Source organism: Trachymyrmex cornetzi, unplaced genomic scaffold, assembly GCF_001594075.2.
Source record: "Trachymyrmex cornetzi isolate Tcor2-1 unplaced genomic scaffold, Tcor1.1 scaffold694, whole genome shotgun sequence".
Taxonomy (NCBI): Eukaryota; Metazoa; Arthropoda; class Insecta; order Hymenoptera; family Formicidae; genus Trachymyrmex; species Trachymyrmex cornetzi.
The window spans coordinates 466509-488800 of NW_017300019.1; the positions used below are offsets into that span (position 1 = coordinate 466509).

The 22292-nt window shown below is 33.1% G+C and overlaps 1 protein-coding gene across 2 annotated transcripts; it reads right to left on the reverse strand.

The window, feature by feature from the left end:
* Positions 1-6483: 6483 nt before the first annotated feature.
* Positions 6484-19814, reverse strand: LOC108767589 (ubiquitin-conjugating enzyme E2 Q2). 2 transcript variants are annotated; one of them, XM_018517550.1, is made up of 7 exons: positions 19478-19814; positions 16627-16974; positions 16378-16537; positions 12158-12309; positions 11375-11672; positions 11206-11301; positions 6484-7279 (listed from the first exon to the last, which is right to left on the reverse strand). In XM_018517550.1, the coding sequence occupies exons 1-6, from the start codon at positions 19637-19639 to the stop codon at positions 11270-11272; spliced, it is 1152 nt and encodes a 383-aa protein (XP_018373052.1). In that variant the 5' UTR covers positions 19640-19814; the 3' UTR covers positions 6484-7279; positions 11206-11269. The 2 variants fall into 2 exon arrangements, with proteins under 2 accessions (XP_018373052.1, XP_018373051.1); XM_018517549.1 differs by having other exon boundaries at positions 11144-11301; positions 19478-19813.
* Between the last annotated feature and the right edge of the window lie 2478 nt (positions 19815-22292).

Consider the following 22292-nt stretch of genomic DNA (forward strand, 5'->3'; position numbering starts at 1 on the left):
GTCAAAAAATGTGCGGCAAACTGGCACTTGAATGACACATGATATATATTTTTGGCACTAGTGTCATCTCAGTCATTTATTAAAAAGTCCGCAGAACTTTTCCTCCAACCTATAATAGAATAATTGAAATACCTGTGGCCTTTGCGGAAATCAGCTCTGTTTACCAAGCTCGTAAATGCGACATGTACATGTATAGCTCGAACAACGTTAATTCCTGCAAAACAGTCGCACATTTGATCTACTATGGGTGCTTTCCAATTACTTAACATATCTTAACACAAACGTACACAGGAATGCACAAGGTGTAACGTTGTGCACGATTCAATTGGAACAGAATGTGTACGCCATGTACGGTTGAGATCCGTTTCGGATGGAGTTAGATTAAATGTAGCTTTTTCCGTCTATATTAAACAAAAAAAAGTAAAACTGCCGGCTACTCAACGTCTTCCAATCTCATTTATAGCCACTGCAGTTAGTAATATTTAATTGTCACTAGAAAACACAAGCTTACACAGCCCTCGGCTGAGTATGGATGTGTAGTGTTATGTCGACGATAACGGACAATTGGAACGCAACTTGTGTCGCCGTGTGCACGAAAGTGTCTACGGATATTGCAATTGGAAAGTAACCTATGTCGTGGTGATATAATAATCGCCACAACATAAAGTCTACATATATGTATTCTTGAATGTCATGACTTATAAATTTGCAATATATTGGTAAGAACCCAGACAGAGAGAGCACACAATATTTACAAAATATTTACAAAATATTTAGAAATATTTATAAAATTTGTTTTAAATATTTTGTAAATATTTTTGTGGTTTTAGATTGCACAGATCATAAATGGTATTTATTATAAATATTATGAAATACTTATTAGAATAGTTATAGTAAATGCTATAAAAATACTTCATGAGACATTATAATCCAAATAAAAAATACTTATTAGAAATATTTATTTATATTTATCATAAATATTGCATAAAATATTTAGTCTATATTTTAATAATATTTCGCGCGAATAAAGCTTTATATAAAATATCTATATAACATTTCAAAAAATGAATATTAACAAATATTTATCATAAATATTCTGTGCTGTCTGGGAAAGATATAAATGAAAAAAATGCTAGTATCTTAAAAAAAGTTTGCATTAAATATGTCTCGTGGTCCCGCCGAATTCCTTATATCATATAAGTGTTGGAGGTATTTGCATTCCGGTTGTTAAGGGAGCTGGCGACGGTGGTACTGGATTGAACATTGATAATTTAAACGAAGGAACGAGCAGAACAAAAATTAAGGATAAAGATTAAAGATTAAGAACAGAAAAAAGAACTGAAAAAAATCGTAAAATTTTACGGTTCGGTTACAGTTTCGATACTATAAACTTTATAAAATTTGAGTACGGTTTCGGTTTAGGTTCACTAAAAAAAGGGGTTCCGAAAAACGATTTTCAATTCGGTCCCTGATTTCTAGTTCACACCATGGAACATTGTAAATTTCGTACAAAATTTACAGATTTGACGAATATTCATATAGTTTCCAAACAAATCAGTCAAATCGAAATATGAATTACCGATTTCAGAAGTAAAGATTTCAAGTTTTCAAGTACTATTCTGATTTCTTGTTTGAGATGATTTTTCTCCGAGTTACAATGATCTGAATATTGTACAATTTTGAGCGTGTTCCTTATTTTTTGTTAAGTAATGTTTAATATGTACTTTTAAAATAAATCTCTTCGAGAAAAGAAAGTAATTAAGCCGCTTCGTAAATAACCAAATATACTATCAATAATCCTAATCACAGTTTTAAATATATAATTGTAAATGAATGTCGGAAGAAAACGAATCTACTTACCAGTCGCCACATTGTTCGCCATGCTCCGCCGGATTTAATCCGATCGTGATACTCCGACAATCCCATCATGAATCACTTATCAACTAATGCTCGCCCATCGATCGCGATGTATACGGATGTAGACACGGATATAGAAAAACGCGAAAATGACGAAAAACATATTGGACGCACTCAGCCGACCGAACGCGCTGTGCATTCGTTACGAATTGAAACACGTGACGTTAACTTCACGTTGATGCTCAAAGCGTCGCGTCGCAATACAACCGCAGTATACAACACAAAACGATCGTAATAAATGTTCCGCGTGAAGTTAACTCTTTCATTGAAGCGTGGTTACATTACTTTTTTAAATCAGTAATTTTTAAGCAAATATACGTATTTGATTGTACACAGCAAAATGATTCATATCAGACGAACTACCATTCGCAAAGGCCGTTACGACAATGACTACGTTTACACGGACACCCTTAATCGGGTTTAATAACATCCACAGTTACGAAACTGGCCAATCGTATAGCTATTCCTCTGAAGAAGAGAGTGACTGTGTTCCTAGACCAGTTTCTAACTACGAATGTTATTAAACACAATTAAGCGTGTTCGTGTAAATGTAGTCAATGTTTCGGATCCCAGCACTGCTAACACATATTAAACATAGTTCCGAGTCTTATGATAATCTCTCGATTGATTCTATCTTCAAAAGTTTGACGCATCTCATTTAAAAGCTGCATACAATCAAAGGAATAGAGAACCGAGAATAAAGATCAATTACACGTTTTATTATTATATATTATTTTGAAACAAGATGAAAAAAATTACAAAAGTGCGCAAATTCATTATATTGAAAAAAAAAGTTAAAAAAGGAGCATACAACCAATACGCCGGTTGTTTGTTGCGATGTATTATAATATATTTAAAATGTCAAAAAACAAAAACAAATAAGGGTTAATAAGAGTTTTTTGCGCGGTTGTTAATGCGAAAATAAAAATCGTTTATTGTTGAAAAATATAGTACAATTAGTTACGCATAAACGTTTCGGCCTGCTTTTGGGCCATCATCAGTATGTCTGAACATATATTGTAAAATTCTCACTTCATGGCAAGACGGTAGAGTGGCAACTCAATCTTTTTATTCAATTGGTAATGGTTGACAATTCCAGTGGCAACGAATAACAGATAAAAATCCATATAGCCATGAAAGACATGAACATCAAAAAATTATTGGGTATGGGAATAAGTTTCCGCCCTTTTTTAACGAAAAAGATGTATTTATTTAAACAAAACAATACAAAGTAAGTTCATTCAAAGTATGCTCCATCAGAAGCGACAACTTTCCCACACCTTTCAGGTAATAAACAGTTATTCCTCGAAGGAAGAAATCTGGTTCTTTTGAAGCGATCCATTTATCAAGCTATTTTTTGATATCTTCATAAGAATTGAATCGCTCTCCAGAAAGGGCCGACAGCATGGACCGGAACAAATGGAAATCTGAAGGAGCAATGTCCGGTGAATACGGCGGGTGGGGCAGAATTTCCCACTTTACTCCTTCCAAGTATTTCTTGACCGGTTTTGCAACGTGTGACATTGCGTTGTCACGTAGCAGAATGAGCTTATCGTGCCTATCGTCCCATTTCTATTGTTTTTGTTTCAAAGCTTAGTTCAAACAAATCGCTTCGAACGAATATCAACTACTGGGCTCAAAAGCTTGAACACACACCTTTCAAATACATGCATTGCCGTTTTATCAAACACACAAGCAGTGCTACTAACGACATCTCTCTAATGGGCGGAAACTTATTCCCATACCTAATAATTTAAATTAATTTATAAAGACTGAAAAAGAGTGTTGGTGAATAATTGTAACTCCTATCACGTACGAGTAAAGAACTTGGTAATTCCTTACGACTTGTGGATTGGCAATTGATAGCGGACCAATATTAATGGTCACACTAATATCAACTATGTTACAAGAACTTCAGACGAATTCATACACTCAACTTGTTACATTTAATGACCATAGCATATTATAATGACTGAGATTTATTCTTTTATTTTAATTCGAATTTTTTACTTAATTTCCGACTTAATTATTGTATAGTAGAACATACTGATGAAGACCGAATATCGACCAAAACGTTTATGATTTTCAATTTGTAAAGATCATTTTAAATGTTATAATACATCGCAACAAACAACTGGCGTATTGGCTGTATGCTTCTTTTTTAACTTTTGTTTATAAATTTTTAGCCATTATTAACCTCTACGTTTCACTATATTGACCAATGAAATTATATTCTAGTAAATTTGCTCCCTTTTCTAATTTTCATCTCATTTACTTTTTCGAAATATACACTCTCTAAAATTTTTACAGTGAATACTCACTTTGAAGAGTAAAATTTCACTCTTAAAATTTGAAAACCGGGCCACTCTTTTTTTTTTAAGATTAGATTAATTTTCATGCGAGTTCCATTCCAAAGAGAATTTAAAGAGCAATTAATTCTCTATTTCTTTCATTGTGCGCAACTTATGTGCCATGATTTGCGGACGTACACAGAAAAGGTTTACTAAAATATAAGCTAAAAATTTAGCTAAAAATACTGCTAAAAGATCTGAAAATAATTATATTATAAAAAATATAATATTATATTGGACGCTCAAACTAATTTTTAAAATTTTAACACTTTTTGCGGTATTATTATCATATTTGAACGTCTTACATAATTATTTTGATAGTCTAACAATTATTTTCTTTATCTAGCTAAATTTTTAGATACTTCAATAAAACAGTTCTTCCCGTACATATATTCACTCAGTATCTTTTAGTGCGCGTATCTTATTTCATATCTTGATTCGAACATTTTTCATATTATACTATATTGAATTATATAAATTAATCGAGCTCTCAATATCAAAAACAAAATTACAAAATCAATAGGCAACTAAAAGCGAATACACAGTTGTTATTAATGCACGTTACAATTCTCCTTTATTCTTCTCCTGTATATATTTCCGACGTTTCGGCTGCTTTTTTCAGCCATCTTCATGGTATAACATTAGACTTAATAATCCAAAAATTTAAATGTACTGTTTACTTACATTCAGAACAGTGCATTTTAATTTTTTGATTATTAAGCCTGATGTTATACCATGAAGATGGCTGAAAAAAGCAGCCGAAACATCGGAAATGTATGTACAGGAGAAGAATAAAGAAGAATTGTAAGGTAAATTAATAACAACTATGTATTAGCTCTTAGTTACCTACTGATTTTGTAATTTTGTTTTTTCTATATTGAATTATTAAGGGAGAAACCTGGTTTAGAATGCTGAAAAGTAATTGTTTTTTTATGAACAAATCATGAAACCGATCTTTCCAAAACTTTAGAGGTGATTTGTTGTATATTTGAAGAATACAAAATAGTTTTTTAATAAATAAATAATGAATATAATAAAAAGTTATTTATTAATCAATATCGTGCTTCAACACCGGAATTGTAAATTGGCGTGCAATTTGGAGCTTGTAATTTTTGCCTGAAACAAAAAAACCAAAAATTTTTTTTAATTAGATAATTTTATCCTCAAAGAAAAAAAAATAGGAGAAAAGTATCAAATTGTAAGAATTGTGCAAATTTGAAAAAAGTAACGATTTTAAACAAAAAATTTTGATTTATACAAAAATAATTATTTATACTAATTTTTTAATAAACGTTTTTAGTTCATCTAGGATGGTTGATAATTATGTAGCAAACCTTACAAGAAGTCAATTGGTCCAATAATTTTTGAGTAATCTTGCACGTCAATTTCGAAAAAGTGGTTTTGAGAAAAATGCATTTAAAGTTTTTGGTACCAAAAAATAATATTTTTTGGCAACTTACCGTTAACTGCTATTCTAGGCCCATACAGCAACCTTCCGCTTCCTCATAAAACTCGTTTTGTCACGTTAATTGCAATCTATGATCTATGAGCTGTATGAGCCTCTTTCATGCTGTTTAATCAGCGCCGTTCCTGCCTCGTAACTCGTTGCTCGTCGTAATTGTCAACGAATATTTTACAATATTGGCCAATATTTATTTTTAGCAACTGCATTATCTTTAAAATGCCAAAATAGCCTTCATTGAAGACATGCAACAACGAAGGCGGCGATTTCTATAATTTTTGCGGAGCGAGGCACCAAATGGAATTAAAATTCTCGTTTGAATTTTGCATGTGCCCTCTTTGAAAATAAACATCTACTAAGGTCAATAACACCTGCTAGGGACCGAGAAGCGAAGGACAATGGACGCTTCCGCCACGCGCGCTGTACATCTGCGCAACGCGTACCTATTCCTCAGGTTGTAACAGAAGTATTTTGAATTTCGGTCTAAAACTTTGCGAGTATATTTTTTGAGAGCAATACTATTGATTAAAGCAAAAAAATATAAAATTTTGATCCTCTAATCCAGAATCTCCCTCCTTAAATTACATTAGATATTATCAGAGACGAGATATGGGTAATACGGCGCAACTAATTATTAAAATCATTCGTTTTATATTTTCTTATATTTTAATAATCTGAAAATATAAAAAGGGTGCATGTATGTATATATACACATCCAAATAAATTTTTTTATTAAAATCTTTATTTCTTGTGTTTCGTAGCGTTTTCCTAAACAATAATTAACGTAACTTAACGTGAAATTGTGGTGTACGAGAGAGAGAGAGAGAGAGAGAGAGAGAGAAAATATATAGAGAGAGAGAGAGAGAAGAGAGAAAATATAATGCTTGATATATTAGAATTATGGAAACTTTCACTCAAATCAGTAATGGTACGATATACAAGTGGAGCAGATTTAAGATACGTAGAGTAATCTTAAGATTATATTGACAATGAGACGACGCGACCGATTACCAAAAAATAATCGATCTCTTGGTTGACCAATGAGTTAATTACGCAAATAGGTACGCAGACAGAGTAGAGACATAAGTTAACTTATGGGTTTAGACTCGGGGAACATATCATCGTTCACGTCGAGAAAATAACGAAATGTTTGCGGAAAAGAGGAGAGGTGGACGATTCCGAAAATTTGCGATAAAAACTGAAAATAAAGAAAACTTTAATCGCTATTTCTCTCAACGTGTACGGCACACTCTGCTTTGATCCGAAAGTCTATACCCTCGTCAGAACATGTTATAATATGAGAGTTAAGTTATATCATATACTTAACACGATACACAAAGTCATTATATCCCAAGTATCAAATGGATGCAATCAAATACCACGGTTCAAGCGAAACGCGGATTATTACTTGTCGTTCTGTCTTGATTAGAATGCAGATTTGTTACCAGGTACACGTGGATGTAATAATTTCCGTATATGCTTGTATCATGTTTTACATTCAGTCACTTCAGTCGCTTATTAAAAGTTCCGCGTGAACCGGGTGCTCTCCCTTTAAACAAAAAGAAATAATTTGTCATTACAGCAATCGATTATTCGCATTTACTTAACGTATAATAAACATCCACATTATTAATGAAACGGAAAAAATGAGTTGGAAGAGACTTTAGATGACTATTTTTGCCACAAATACATTTTGGAATGGGATATGTTATCCACCTTCCTAATTGGCACTAATGCCTTCGTACGAAAATCTTACGTTACAATTTCATGTTTTCATATTCACAAATACATAGAAAGTCCCATTCAACACGGATAAATTGCTCGAGTATCTTTTATTCTCATGCTCACGAATCCAAGTATAGTGTGAAAGACACATTTTACAAATGTAACGTGGAAGAAAAGTACATTCACAAGTTCTACTTTTATCAGTCTTCAAATAGAAAAATTACTTCGAATATACACAACAAAAAATTTGACAACTCATTACTGCACACAATCTAAAAATTTGAGAAATGCATTCCAGAGTTATGTAATAACCAACTAATTCAAACTTCCACTTCTTTAGGCGCACATCTTTCGTCAAAGTTCAATCCAGAACAAATCCCAATACGTTGCGCGGAATTATCGTTACCTTATCTTATTACTCTCGTTACTCGTATCTCGTTTATTAAATGTAATTAATTCGAACTAATCGCGTGCAACATATCAGCCTTACATTGAGATTCTGAGATTTTTTTATATTATCACGAATATCAGTAAGAGTCGAATGTTAAATGTCGTGTTAAGAAAACGAAAAATCTTAACGATATTTGTAGCAAAAATACACATGTCACATTGCTCCTCGCGATCGTACGCAGATTAAAAAAAAATAAAAATAAAACTTAACAGACGACACGAAGTTTTGGCAAAGAACATAACGTTTAACGACGTCGAACAACCAGCACTCAGTGTCAAACGGGCGGCGGCTGTACAAATCGTGGTACCCGTTGACAACGAGCTCGATGATCGCACACCTATACTTAAGAATCTATTATTTATATGACGATACTGCTCATATGATTTGCTCACAAACGAGTTTAACTGTACCGCGAACGAAACTAGTGACCCACGCTACTCGATCCAGTTATACCAATAATCATGTATACTGATACATTGTACATGCGTTATTACCAATAACATATGTACTGCTCCATCTCCATACGATTAATAGGCGTTCAGGTATATCCATTCATTCTAACGAAAGCAAACACGATAATTACGCAGACACGTATCCTAACGTAATATTATTAAAAGTAATGATACCTTTGAAATAAAAATCCCTGAAATATAACAGTTGAACCGTCATAATTGGTTGTTTCAATTGACGATATATTTACAACGAAAATGACAGATTTTCTTGACTCTTATGAAAATAATATGACTACTTGTGAGTGATATTCATAAATGTTCATGTTGACATGTTTGCAAATGAACATGATAGTTGCAGAAAGACTACTCATTCGAGATTACGTAGGAAGATGAAGCATAAGGAACAGAATGCATATGTGTATATGTGTATGTGTATATGCATGTATACAAATCAGGAGTATCAGGACATGTGTATGTATGTATGTGTGTATGTATGTATGTATGTATGTATGTATGATGTATGTACGAAATAAACTGCATAAATGTTTAGAAGTGTGATACAAACCCGGAGAATATTATCGATTAACGTCTGTAATTTTTACAGTTTCAGTAACGTAACTTCATTGCCGTATTGCAAAAACGCATTTAACAATAACAGATATACAATTTTTATGAAAAGAGGTACCTTTTACAAGTACAATTGATAGTAAAAATTAATTTACTAAACTTACAAATGTTACGATATTGTTATATTATTAATTCTAATGGACAAATTCGCTTTAGAAGAAGTGTTTACACAACACACCACTTTGGCTATTTACTGCTTACACAAACAACAGTCAATTATTATCGAATGTATAAAATCACTCAAAAAAGTTTCCTCTCTTGCGATTGTTAGAAACTCTAACATTTGCATGAAACTCATAATTCTTCGAAAACAAATTTGTACATGAGAATTAATTTCATGTCGATAATGTTTAGCTCACGCATCTCTTATTAAAAAAATTATATCTTGCATATACAATATGATTGTAGGTGCTTTCCATTTGATGATAAAAGTCGATACAAACATCATTCCATCTTTCTTGACCGTCAATGAATAACAAAGATATAACGTTATATTAGCGTCGACTTGTATCATTAAATGAAGAGCACCCTTTATATCTTATAGATTGTGTCATAGAGAAAATAATAAAGAATAGATTTTAGAATGGATTTGTTTGATGAAACACACAACCAAAACTTTTAAGCTTTTATTGTATTTATGCTCTCTGATAGACTCTAAAGAGTACTTGTATTATGTACACAGCTATACAGTTTCTATATTCGAATACTGAATATTACACAAAAGAGGGTGTATATATATATGTGTATATATATATATATATATATATATTGCCAAGCGGCGAAATTAAGATTAACGAGGAAAGTATTTCTGCGTCGCGAAGGAGTTCTCTACTAACGACGGAAATGACGAACTTTCCGCAGGATAATGAGATCACGCGATCAATGCTGCGCGCTACAGCATCTATATATTCGCATTTATATCATTCTTACGTTCTATCCAAAAAGATACACATCCACATTAATTACTGTATTGTGCAATAGTTGCTTTCCATTTTCACATAAGTGAGTCAAAAGTTATGTGATTATAAAAATGACGTCACTACTTGCTTACTTTGATGACAAAGTTATCTCATAACATAGGTCTATTTTATTTTTAATGTGAGTTAACAAGACCCAGTCAACAAAGTACACGTTCTCGAATTTGTGTAGATTGTAAGTAAAAACTCAGTTGAATCTCACTTGTCAGAATGAAAAGGAGTGTGTATTCAACTGAGTTAAGACGTCACAAATGAGAGCTATCTAAGTTTTGATGTAAATAGAAAGCAACTGATACAAGCACTATAAGATCTATCTTTCATCTAATCCAATAATGCTACGAAATATACTATTCGCCGAATGTAAAAAAATATCGCTTCTCGTGTCAAAAATCTTGACTTGATTATTGATATAGACAAAATTAGTTTTACAAAACATATAATTAATTGCAAGTCTTAAAAGCCTGCAGAGACTTTTGTAACTTCTATAATCGTACTCTCTAAAGCCTCCCGATGTAAAAGCTATACTTTTATATTTTATTTAGCCATTTTATTTCTACATAGTTTTGGAAAAAAGAAAGATGTTTTGGTTGTGCGCTCACATAATTTTTGAATATCAAGAGATATTTGACAAAAGATTTCAAGAATAGAAGTGATGTATATTTTTCTTCAAGAGATGCATTTTTACTACCACTGTTTTTACTTGTTTACGGCATATATTAGCAACGAAATACAGCCTCGTCATTGAAATGCACCGAGCATAACAGTTGCTTTAGAGAAAATAAAGAAGATACAATAATAAAACAATAAAAGAAAAGCTTAAAAATTTGTCCAGTATTATTTATGTAAAACGGTCAATCATAATCTCCTCCCGTTAAAGAGACAGGAAGTACGATCGCATTATTCAGAAAACGAACATTTTTCAGAATAATTATACTGTTTCGCACGTACAACATATGTATCTTTAAGGGGAAGCGAGTACATAAAATTACGATACTGTAACAATGCGATTCTTAAAATATAAGAATCAATTTCAAGCGAAATGATACCTTACATTTATCGATATAATTCGCGATCTAACTACTAATGACCGAAAAAAATATAGATACATAACCAAGGTGTACGGCAGCTTTTTTAGCCATCAAAGGAATTATATGTTAGATTAATTCAGTATCTTAAGTTACCTAGTTACTGTTGTGTTTGTGTATCAAATCATTATCATAACAATTACTTGTTGGGCACACACCGAATTAAAGTCTCAGCTGTAAGCATGTATCATATTTTCGGTACTTTTCCGCAATTGGTGTTCATTAGCCATCCTCCTTTGGAGGTGTGAACCAACCTATTAAAAAGCAAACACGTTTTTAAGCGATGTTAATAATTAATAACAGCGCATAAAACAAATAAATTCTCACCATTCTTTTCGTGTATTTGTACAAGAGACTTGAATGACTGTTGGGCACGTGCCAAACTATATTGGCCTTGTCCGCCACACACTTTGCCAGCGCCGCCTGATCCTTGGAACTGTATACGCGCTTTTCCTTTCACTAACGTCGCTGAAATCTGCATTATAACAGCTTCTACTGTATACGCCGAACTCCACCCTTGTTTTGTAAGAAGCTCCATGCAAATGGCACCTCCCACAAGAACATATCCACCAGATATGATAGGATGTACGACTCTTACAAATGGAGGTTCAAACGGATAAGTTTCCTACGATGATAAAAGTTAGGAATAAAATATCTACGAAAAAAGTTTAGAAAAAATGTAAATTAATACATATATGTATATATCTTATTCAAAGCTTAATGCGGTGACGTCTGACTCCTTATGAAAATGGTCAACTCATAATTCCAGATTTGATTCTGACCATCACTCCTATATATCGTTTTATAAGAGATTGATCAAAAAAGCACGATTAAAAAGGTACAGGTTTTAGTACTATACTAAGCCTAAGGATATAAAGAAATGCACATATCCTAGGACTACATTAAGCTTAAGATCTGAGGGAGAGGAAGATTGAGCAGTCTCATAAGGCTCAGTACACAACATTGAGCTGGAACTAATCTGTTAGGAGTTACAGAAGAATCCTCTAGACCTAGATGATATAGTAGCAGCAAATGGGACTACATCAGTCTCTGTAATACTATTCCTATTACTACTATTCGAAGCTTAAGTCTTAAGTTTAGCCTTATTACCTTGAAAAGCATATTGAGAAGAATACTGTCTTTGCCTTCTTTCTCTTTCAAAAGAATGAGATCGCTATGGAGTGGTGAATCAGGATCTACACACATCAATCTGATATTCCATTCATACAAACTGTCATTTACTAGTTCTATGCTATACATTCCTGAAAAAAAAAAAAAAAACATCAAATGTATACAGAATATTTCAAAATTCTTTTGACAACACACTCATCAGATGATAAAAAAAGATAAATTTTTTTAAATGCAACAAAAAACAAAAACATATTCCTTGAATATGCAAAAAAATAATTATAGTTTTTGAAAGTCATGTCGCCTTTTAGTTTCACATCTATTTGAAACTTAAAGGCGACAAATTTAATACTGGATCAGTACTAACGAGTAACAGTGAGCAACTGTTATCAGATGAGACAACGAAAATATGAATAAAATGCTTGTTTTACTAACTATTTCAGCTCAAGAAAATGAGGAATATCGAATAACTACACGCTTTGTATCATCGACTCAAGATTTGTAATTCCGGGTTCGATCCCACTCGCGCCCTACATATGTAGGTTAAGAGTTTTCGGCGCTTAAAAGGCTAATGTACGGATTTAAACAAAAAAAAACCAGAATTATTAATAAGAAATTTCGTATTTGAAGAATTACAGAAAAGAGAATTAATACAAGAGGTTGGTTGAATGTCTTTGTGCTATGTTATTCAAAGAGAGGGCAGAAGGAACCTATTTCCCCCTTATCTGAGGAACTACACGCGAAAAAAAATTTTTTTAATGGTGATTATTATAACCTATTTTGGACGTGACTTGTAAAAAAAAGATAAATAACTTAAGTGACTGGATGGCAATGCTGTTATTATTGAAAAATTTGACAAAATTTTGAACTGACGAATTAATATCAAATCACAGTTCACAAAATATAAATAGTTCACAAATATCAAAAATACATTAATAAAGCATATGTTTCCATTTTCAATTAACATTGAATATACAAGAGATTTAAAATTGTATGTGATCAATCAAATAATAGAGAACATCTCGAATATTCTAGCAAACTGTGACTTAATACTAGTCAAATATCATCAGTTGAATAAAATTTTGTTGTTAAATATCTTTCAATAATTTTTATCTTATCTTTTAACTTTCATCCTACACATTTTTAGACCTAAGTTCGCATGATTTTCTTGTTTATTGTATGTAAAGAATTTACTTTAAAAACTTGTCAAATTTAAAAACACTATATATACATATAAAATGCATGTATAATTATAAAAACTTAATTGTAATCTCAAAATTTTCAAAATAACATACTCTTCAAAAATGCAGAGGGTTATCGCCGTGTCGTTATCCATTGTTTCGTAAATCTTACTGTCCACTTCATCAGGGTGAGTAATGCACTGATACTGAGCAATACTGAGCTGCACCACCACAGAATTTCCTTTATATAAACGCTATTGAGGGGAAGAGTCTTCCATATTTTACTTACGTTATAACCTTGTATATCTCTGTTTAAATTATCCGAATGTGTTTCTGTATTTCTCTAAAATTTCTCCCTGTACTTATTCGGAAAATACCATGTCATTGTAATTATAGTAGACGTTTTATCAAATAGTATTTGCTATCTCAATACTGATTTAATAATGCTGATTATATGACATGTTTCAATCTGACATCCCGTTGATATTCCTTCAAGCACACGTTGATCGTTTCACCGATTTATACTTTCCCGCAAAAGCAAGGTATGTTATATATTTTTGCGGAACGGAGTGAAGGTTTTTAGTCTTTATGATTTTTCTTTATATATATATAGATTTATTCTGTTTTCCTTGACGGCTTGAAAAATTCCGTTGAAAAATGATGTTGCCGTTTGTTTAAAATCCTGTCGATTCAGTCTGTTGTTCTTTTTCAATCTAAGAGAATAAAAAGGCTTTAACTCATTCTGTGATTGTTTGTCCGTTCTTTGCCCTGCTGGTTATCCTGTTCACACTCGTTTTATTGCAAGATTTATTTTAAATAGTTGAGTTTTGTCTGTAGGTATTCTTTATTAGATACTTATTGCTCTATGCACAAGTAAGTGGATTGTCGACTGTTTTTTTTTGCTAGACCGTGATGTGATTCAGTATGTAAATATAATCTATTAGTGTGTTGATTTCCTATATACTTGAAAATATTGTCAGCTTTTTTTACGATAAAAATATCTAGGAAGGGAAGCCCTCCATTCTCCTCTCTGTTCATGAAAAATCAGTTATTGGGATGTTGATTATTGAGAAAGTCTAAGACTTTACGAAATTTATCATTGCCATGTCTCCAAATTACGAATGTATCGTCTACGTAACGGAACCAAATTTTTTATTTGATAGTTGGCATCTTACAAAAAGCATCTTCTTTGAAAGTTTCAAGAATTTGCAATTACAGGAAAAATAGGAGAGCCCATAGCTATACCAAGAATCTATAAAATTGGTCGTTGTAGGAAGAATATATGGTTGTTAAGCAGTGCTCAATTAAAAGGATGATATTATTGGGGACTTAATATAAGACCTTAATTATATTTAGAGTTTCTTTAATTCAAACTTTTGTGAAAAACGACTCTACATCAAAGCTCATCAATAATTATGTAACATTTTCCCTATATCAGAAATGTGTAAAGTGAAAATTTTTTATGTGTATACGTACATACGTACATACATACATAAAAATGTTCATTTTTTCCGAGTTAGGAAAAAAGTTAATATGATTACCTCCCGATCTAAAGCAATATTGAACTCTACAAATTTTTCACCAAGATTATATGATCTACTAAAAGTACATAAACTCAATATCCTTTTCAAACCAATTGTCAATGTCATAAAATCCCTGACATGCGATCTCTCATATTTTCTAGTTCACCGACTTGACGAATTTCATACAGAAATCTAAAAAAAATCCGTCTGCGTCCTGACGATATGTTGATAAGTTTCGATGTAGAATCGCTTTTCATAAAAGTTTCTATGAAGGGAACTCTACATATAAGGCTAATATTCATAGTTGAGTCTTATATTTAAAGTTGTCTTAAGTACAGTCTTAAGATGTCACGAACCAATCAGAGGGTCATATTAGCGTCTTAAAATATTACTTCAGACGGACTTGAAAGAAGAATGGACTATAAATACAGGTCTAAATGTAATTAAAACCTCACATAAAGTCACCCCTTTAGTTGAGCACTAACCGACAATTGTATATTTCTCCTACGAACAGACTTCTAGCGTGGCAATGGTCTCTCCTATCTTTCCTGTAATTGCAAATTCTTCTTGGAAAGGCCACTCCAAAGATGGCCTTCGTAAGATGTCAGCTATCAAATCAAAAATTTAATTCCGTTATGTAGACGATACATTCGTAATCTGGAGACATGGCAATGATGAACTTCGCAAATTCTTAGACTTCCTTAATGGCCACCACAGACTCTTACATAACGCATAATGCATAGTGTATAAGGGAATCAATCAATCGAAATTCGTCTTTTCTATGAAATAAGAGGAAAGGAAAGATTCTGATTAGTTAATTCGCTTATGCACTATGCGTTATGCGTTGTGCAAAAGTCTGTGCTACGGCCTTAACAATCAACATCCCAATAAATAATTTATCATGGTCAACGTAAAAAAATGTTCAAGCCTTCAAGAAAGACAGCAAACCTAAAGAGAAATCCTAAAGATTATAAACCTCCACTCAGTACTGCAAAAATATATACAATATTTTGCTCTTGTGGGAAAGTACACATTGGTGAAACGGTTAACGTGCGTCTGAAGAAATATCAACGGGATGTCAGATTGAAACATGTCACACAATCAGCATTGTCAAAACACAGCATTATAAGAGACAAAACACCAAATATTATTCAATAAAACGACTACTGTAGTTACGTCATATTTTCCGAGCAAATACAAAGAGGTTCGAGAAATACAGAAACATTCAAATAATTTAAACAGACATATAGGTTTTAACGTAAGTAAAATATGTTCTCCTGACAAGCTAAGGAGGTGCGCTTTCCCTATTCCTTCTTCCTCAACAACGATTATAAAAAGAGTTCGGTGGAGCTCAATATGAACACGCTCTTTGCTCTGATGAAGGTTTATGAAACATACCTATTAGCAACAGAACACGACACAACTATAACCCGCAAAAATCGTCTGACGTAAATATTTAAAATAAATATCCGTGGAAGCCTCATTATCAATAACATACCCTTTTTAAAGCTGTCACTTCGGTATATATCACGCAATTCTTTCATGAGTCTATCGGTAGCTTGTACACTTCCACAAACAGATCCTTTTAAATAATCTTGTCTCTGATTCTGTCTCAACCTTTCCAATGTCGCGAGATGTTCCAAATCCATTTCTTCACTCTGTATTATTAAAGATCAATGACAAATATTAATAACAAAGATTGACGACAAAAATAACTAAAATAAATCAATCATTTATTTCTCTTTACCTTATTTTTAGAATTAGCGTCTCCTTCGTCCATATCCAGATGAAGGTCTTCTTCAGTCTCACTCTCTTCATCTTCGTCAATATCGTCTAAGTCTTCAGCATCCATCCTTTGCGCCACAGCTTCATTCGATCCTCCTAAACGTAAAGGATCCAAAGCGGTTCTCAGCCTTTCAACATCTGGTGGTTCCGGTAACGAGTGTAGTCTGCACAACTCTTTCAACAGGATACCAACTTGGTTGATTACATGGTTGTCACGGCCTGTTGTGTTACTTAAAATTTGTACAGCGTTCGTAACACTAGTCTCCTCGGATTCGGCAAACCAGACGGGTGGCGTTGAAGGATAGGTTTCCTATGTGTAAACATTATTAAATTAATGCAACTTTAAAATTAATGACATAACTAAATAATAAATAATTTATGTATTTAATGTACGCAATTATGAATGGTAATAAGTCTGAAGAAGTAATAAGTCTAATAAATCTGTTCTTTGTCATTGCACTGGACTGTACTTAAACCGTTTTGCCTTCGCCAAACTTCCAATATAATATCTATTTCATTTTAAGTACGAGTAATTAATACTTTCCATCAAGAGATAGTGTAACATTTCATCTTTGTTCAACATTAGTAAACAATTAGTAATGATGCAATCTATTAAGCTGCAATCAGATTAGAGATCGAGATTAGATTGGAATTTAATCAATCAAACCAAAAATTCACTAAACTCGAGTTTTCTTTCATCTAATTGGTTAAGTTCTAATCCAATCTCAATCTTAATCTCTCTTGTCTGATTTAGCTTACACTGTATCATCTGTGTCTCTTGTTGGAAAGAATTCGTTGTACATAAATGCAATTAGTTCAGCTGCAAAGAACAGACATTAGGTGTCCGTTTTTTATTTCTACATCAGACTGCATTAGAACTTTCCTTTTCGATTTCACCAAATCTCAATCATACATCTATTTCATATTAAGTTCCAAAACTGTATTGAAGCGTTTTTTTATTATCCAATCAGAAGCGACTACAGCTAAGGCTGTCTTCGTCTTCAGAGATCAGAAGATGAAGATAGTTTTGATTGCTTCTGATTGCATAACAAAAAAACGCCATTGATTATCTATGGAAAACAGACCTCTAGTACTAATATATCACATTTTCTATACATTTTCTATATTATAAAGTAAAATAGTTTATATTATAAAATAAAATATCAAAATATTTTTTAAATTTGGTGAAACCGAGGATAGTTCTGAAGACTTGTATCTACAATGCTTGAAATCGCTTCAAAATCTCAGACAAAGAAAGAATTAATAAATCATATCTGAACAAATTGATCAATGCTATCGATCAATTCTTTCTCTATCTGAAATCTCGGGCTGATTTTTAGCACTGTGGACACAAGGCTTAATGCATTTTAGTATAGGAGTGCGTTCGGGGAGATGCTATTAGCACTATTTATATAATTTTATCTTCATTTATTAAACGTAAAACAAGGATGGCTGACACAAATAGTGTTAATAGCATCTCCCTAAACGTGACATATGAATAACAAACAAACTGTTAATGCCCATTTTTACCAATGTAGATTAACTTTAATCAACTTATCTTTTTCTAATTCTTAGAGAAGGATACTTTCCATTTGATGACACAAGTCAACACAAGTGTCTTTCTATCCTTGTTACTCACTGAATGTCAAGGAAGACTGATGTTTGTGTTAACTTGAGTCACCAAATGGAACGTATCCTAAGTTGATTGAACCTAGATTAAAATTAATCTACATTGATGGAAATAGACTGCATTCCATTTGACACTCGCAATGTTCTTTGGAATCGTTTCATCCTCGTTGTTTATCAATCAAATGTTAAACAAGAATAAATGATGCTCGCGAACGTTATGAGCACGGAATGGAACACACTCTAACGTGCTTGGCATTAAGATCATATTGTAAAAGGAAACAAATGAAAGATAACAAACTTTCAACACAAAATTGTACATACACGCCACGCAATTATGTACGTTATAACTGTTTAAACACTCACGCGAAAGAAACACAAAAAAAGAAATTTTCACACAACACTGACATCTGTCACGTAATCGGTAAATGATGCTGAAATATCCACGCTGTAATCATACATACGAATGGAAATACGCATTGCAAAATGATCGCGTTCGATTGCGACGTTCCTCGTGCTAACATCGCGCGCTCACACACACGCATAGGATGTCGCGCCTCTACGTTACCAGAGAAAGAGAGAAAGAAAGAGGAGATGAGAGAAAAAGAAAAAATTGACTTGTTGCGAAAACTGCGTCCCTAAATGCGCGATCGAATAATGCTTGAAGATTCGACATTCTTCGAGATCGTTCGGGATTCTTTGTCTGGATCCTCTTCTCTCCCACCTTTGTCTGCGACACATCAGTGTAAAAAAAAACAATGCCTGAGAGATCTCGGAACGGCAGATACTTCTCTGTCCGAAAGGACAGACTTCGATCTTTTTATTCGACGAAAGTTCTCGCGTTCGCGGAGAAAAAGCAAGGAAAAAAAATCGGTCGGCGTCGAAGATAATCGAGAAAGGCGAAAGACGTGGAAGCTGCGATATTGGCCGCGAGGTGTCCTGTCCATGGCACAAAACAAGTATCTCGTTCATTGACCATTTGTAACAAAATTCAGGCGAGTATCCATGCGAAAACGAGATGAACGAAACGAAAGGAGGCAGCGAATGAAAGTACGCACGTATTCACGCACGCACGCACTCACTCACTCACTCATTCACGCTACACAGAGGACGTAACAGGACGTGAAACTGCGTGAAACGGAGCGTCAAGAGCGGGCACACGGCGTGCGCGCGCGTGTTACACTTACTGTGATATTGGCGTGTATTTCGTACTTCTTCCCATTTTTACCGACGAATCTGCAGCTGAGTTCGTCCACGCTCGCAGACATTATCTGAAACCTCTCATGGCTCTTGGGGAAGACGGATTCGAGCGTTTTGATTTCCTGCTTAAGGGTGTTCAGACAAGCCATTTGCGGTGCGACGTACGGTCGGTGTGGCACGTATACGGCGGACAGGAGGCGGTCTTTTACCCCGTCCGGAACGAGATACGGTCAAAATTAACCGTGGTGACAGAGACAAGATGATTTCGGATGACTACCCGAGAAAATGGCGACCGCAACTACCTCGCTTCGGCTACTTCCGTACGAGCTCGTTATATTTCGCGATCGACGCGGGCGCTATCTCCACCGCTGTCTATCGAAATATCCCGCGGATGACGTACTTCCGACGTGAACGCGGCTGAAGGAAGTTAGGTAAATGCGCGCGTGAGTTAAAAAAAGCCGAGATCGATCATTTTTCAAGCTATGTGTTTGCTGCTATTGAGATAAAATTATCTAGGCCGGTATTCATAGTCGGATCTTATATTCAAGACCGTCTTAAGTACAGCCTTAAGAAGTTACGAATTAGAAGGCCGCATTAGCGTTTTTGAGATAATATATGTATTATAGATATATTATTAATTTTACAACGTAAATTGATAACAATTCTTTTCGTTCGTGTAACTTACGCAACAGATTAATAAATAGTAAATAGTTATCCTGGAATTTGATACGTAAAAACGTATATTTCATTCATTTTAACAGCTGTTCAAATCGTGTGTTTCTACCCGAAATTAGGCTCACTTTACCTGCCTTTTACAACCATTTACTGACTATTAAGGAAGAAAAAAGGAAAGTTTCTGCCCATTTTTACAGGTATTTTAAAGCAATCTCGTCATTTAGATTTATCCAAATTGTTTTTATTTAGAAATGGCTTGCAGCATAAATTAACGTGTCATTCCTCGCTTCTGACGTCACGATTCCAACATAGCCGCCGCGACTACTCAGGAGCCTTAAGATAGTCTTAAAAGTAGGGATGGGTGATGTATAAGAAAAGCATCGATTTTTTAATAATCGATTATGATGCAATCCGATTAAACGATTCCTCATAAATGAAAACATCGATGTTGGTAAAATCGATGAGTTGGAAAAAACTGATTACTAAATTTTATTTTTTTTTTATTATCAATTTTTAGAAATATATTGAATTATAATTTTTAAAATTATTTTTATCAAAATAAAAGAAGAAATAGAGTACAATTTTATGTACCCACGAAAAACAATTTTTTAAATTATTTTTATTACAAAATAAAAGAAGAAATAGAGTATAATTTTATGTACCTCCACAGAAAAAAAAATTTACTTGTTTCAAGTAAACATATTTTCTTGAATTGTAATTTATTGATTGAAAGAATTAATTACTTACCACAATAAATTTGTTTTTTGTTCCAATAAAATATTATCCTGAAGCAAATAATTTATCAATGAAGAAAATATTTTATTCTAATAAAAACACAATTACTTGTCAGTAGAAAATTGTTATATTAAATCTAATAAATATCATTATTTGAATCTGATTGTTGTTAATAAGAGAACATTTTTCTTAAATTTATGACATGAGTATTAGAAATCGTACATTGATTACTTTTTACAAAATATAATTTTTATTTCAGAAAGCAATTTCTTGGTTACCAAAAATATTTACTAGTAATGAGAAAATTGTTTCATAAATTAATTAAATGCCTGCTAGGGACTGCCTCTCTAGTCTCTAATAAATCTAGGACTCTTGGGTAGTTATATCTTTGGATATATCAATGAGAGCCAACCATAATCGATGTCATTTTTAAAAAAAGATCGATGTACCGATTAATCGAATTCTGAGACATTGAATCAAGCATCGATTATTGAGCGGGGGGAATATCGATTTTTGTATAATCGATAAACCATCACCCATCCCTACTTAAAAGCAAGAATCGACTATGAATACTAGTGTTGCGAGGGAGGGAAAGAACCGGGAAAGAACCAGGAAAAAAACCCGGAAAAGAACGGGAGCGAAAAACGATTCTTTCCACGCTTTGAGGGAAAGAACCCGTAGCCACTGTATTTTTTTTACATATGGCGACATTGGTGACAATGGCGATACTATCAGATAATACGAATCAACGCATATCAGTTATCGTAACTATCTATAGTATCTATAATACTTATATCTATAGCTTATGGTTGTAACATATTTTCAAGTGTTAACTACTAAAATTTTATTTTTAATTTTTCGTTTATTTTATGTTGCTCTTTGTTCCACACAAACTTGATGTATGTATGTACATACTATGTTAAGAGAAAGTTTTTTTACAATTTTATTTAATATAGCAACTTGTTTCTTTAACTTATAATCTAAATAATTTATACTGTAAAAACATATATTGGGTGTTTTCCAACAACGTATACCAGGGCACCTATTATGGAAATATTTGGAATAGATTATACATACATATCATTTTTTTAAAAGAATGTTTAATCTAATTTGTCACGGATCAGCACTCAGAATAATGCGATACTGCTATGAAAAATCACGACAATTGTAATGTAATCTAATTACACTTGACTAACGAAGAAAGACAAGACTGTTGTATACATATTTGTAAGTATAAATTGTATACATATTTGTAAGTCATTTAATCACTAAAGATGGTTCTGTGAAAACCAAAACGTTAGAAAGATTCTATGTAAAATTAAGTTTGAATAATATATTCTGTTTTGCACACCGACAACGTGCTAGGTTCATTTGTCCCCCCTTATATAGATA